The following is a 2,270-nucleotide window of genomic DNA, read 5'->3' on the forward strand; positions in this document are numbered from 1 at the left end:
TATATGGTTGTATATTTTTTTACACTGATGGAAAGTAAGTAATGGCATTACTTTTATCGTTACTTTTTATGATAACGAATTGATAATGACGGTATAATTTTTTATGATTAATTAAAAACTAAGTATTGGGAAAGAGATATTTTTTAAAATAACTCATTATCATCACGTGTTATTTATTGAAAAAGATATTTTACTATTTATAATTATAGTTAAAATAACAAATGAACGTAACGATTCAACGCGTTAAAACACAAATAGTAAGATATATGTTTCAATATCTAATCCATAGTGACAAGTTACTTTTTAAAAGTAACCTCCCCAATCTTAGCTTTTAAGTAGATATTGTTACCATGACACGTTAAAACATAAATAGTAAGTTACGTGTTTCAATAACTAATCCATACTTTTTAAAAATAACATTCCCAAAGTTAGCTTTTAATTAGTTATTGTTACCATCATGAAAAGTTGCATTGTTAATGCCAAATCATTATAATAGATTATAGAAAGTAAAGATTTCTATCCATTATAATTATATTTCTCATGCCCATATATGTTTCGGGTTCGACAATTTTACTACTGAACATACATGAAACTCGATGTTTAATTCAAATAATGCATTTATATTGTAATAAACATATAATATATAGTAAATATATAGTAAATAATTACTTATCAAGAACTCCTATCTGTTCCGTGTTTTTCGAAATTTTAGTTGAAGTTGCTGAGTGTAGTTGATCTTTTTTTATTATTGTATCCGGGTTTGCATCGCTACTTACATTATCCATATCATCTGTACATGGAGGTAATATCCTACATTTAAATATAGAATGAATGACAAAATAAAAAAATGCATAGAAGTTCGTTTCAATTATATTACGCATATTATTCCATTATGCAGTCAAATGTATTGTTTTATAATTTTTAACTTATTATTTGGATATTGAGATGCGATTTTGCATCTCAATATGGAAAATACATATCTTATATCGATCTGATAATTCTTATTTGAAAGTTAAAGTAAACGAATTTTACTAATTTGTACCTTCCTGAATACTAAACATAGTAATAGTACACATATTTCGAAAAATACCTTGTTCAATACTTGTTTTAATCATTACATTTTTTAGATGTTATTTATTTATTACTACCAATTTTATATTTTTCCATATCTATTTTTGATGACCTTTACAGTACTTACCCGTGCACAAATTTTAAGTGTTGATGTAAGTTCCGAATAGTGCTCTTAAGTTCTGAGCCACATATGTTACATGTCGCATACTGTGTGTCTTTTATAGTAAAATGATCCCATACCCAATATGTAAGTTTATCTTTCTTTTCGTCTTCTGTTAATTCGTTTGAATGTGCCTTTACCAAGTGATCGTGTAACATAATCGAGGGTCGAATTGGTACTAAGTCCGGACAATGTTTGCAGTTTGCCGTACGTCTTCCTGGTATTTTTGTATAATGTCTACGTATCCACCGACGAACCGGGAACACCTCACGGAAATATGTTGCTCCTTGCTCTGCCATTACAATCGTTTTGTGTTACGGAATATTCGTGACTAATCACAGAAGAGATAGAAACGATACCAGACGCTTTTGAAGAAACTGCTTATAGAAAGTCCAAAACAGAGGTACGGTTCTCAGACGGAATGTAAATATTGATGTGCGTGTATAATTTAAATTTACTTAACTGTCATATCTTACAGTGATTTTGAATAATCAACACAACTCTACTTATAATAATATAATATATGTATATGTGATAACACAAACTATAGAAATCAAAGCCTTAAACGGTCTAGCTGGATCTTAATGCTTGTATGATTCTTACGTGAATTTATATACTACGTATGTAGTCCCCAGAAACGCGCGACGCGCGAAATGATTCTTCGGTCTTGAAAATGCTAACTCTATTAAACTACCGCAGTAACATCACGAGCTAAATTGACTGGCAATTTAACAAATTTTTTGTGCTTATTCACATCTTCGAAACGATCTTAATAATGATGAATAACATATAAAAATCTGTAAATAATTAGCTCTTATTGCGAAAAATATTACCTCGGTCGGGAGTCAAACCCGGATCTCTTGCATACCCTGCGAGCGTCCTCTTACTAGTTTAATAGAGTTAGCGTTTTCAAGACCGAAAAATCATTTCGGCGCGCGTTTCTAAGGACTACATACGTAGTACATAAATTCATAAGAATCATACAAGCATTAAGATCCAGCTAGACCGTTTAAGGCTTTTTTTCTATAGTTTCTACCTA

The 2,270-nt window shown here is 30.3% G+C and overlaps 1 protein-coding gene across 1 annotated transcript in view; it reads right to left on the reverse strand.

Moving 5' to 3' along the window:
- The window catches only part of LOC108765448 (uncharacterized), a 9,410-nt gene extending 7,880 nt beyond the window's left edge, over positions 1-1,530 (reverse strand). Inside the window, exons 1-2 of the mRNA XM_018514175.1 lie at positions 1,199-1,530; positions 670-810 (exon numbers count right to left, since the gene is read on the reverse strand). Coding sequence (XP_018369677.1) covers positions 670-810; positions 1,199-1,530 — 473 coding nt within the window. The remainder of the gene's footprint in view (positions 1-669; positions 811-1,198) is intronic.
- Positions 1,531-2,270: the final 740 nt, after the last annotated feature.

This window comes from Trachymyrmex cornetzi, unplaced genomic scaffold, assembly GCF_001594075.2.
Source record: "Trachymyrmex cornetzi isolate Tcor2-1 unplaced genomic scaffold, Tcor1.1 scaffold489, whole genome shotgun sequence".
Taxonomy (NCBI): Eukaryota; Metazoa; Arthropoda; class Insecta; order Hymenoptera; family Formicidae; genus Trachymyrmex; species Trachymyrmex cornetzi.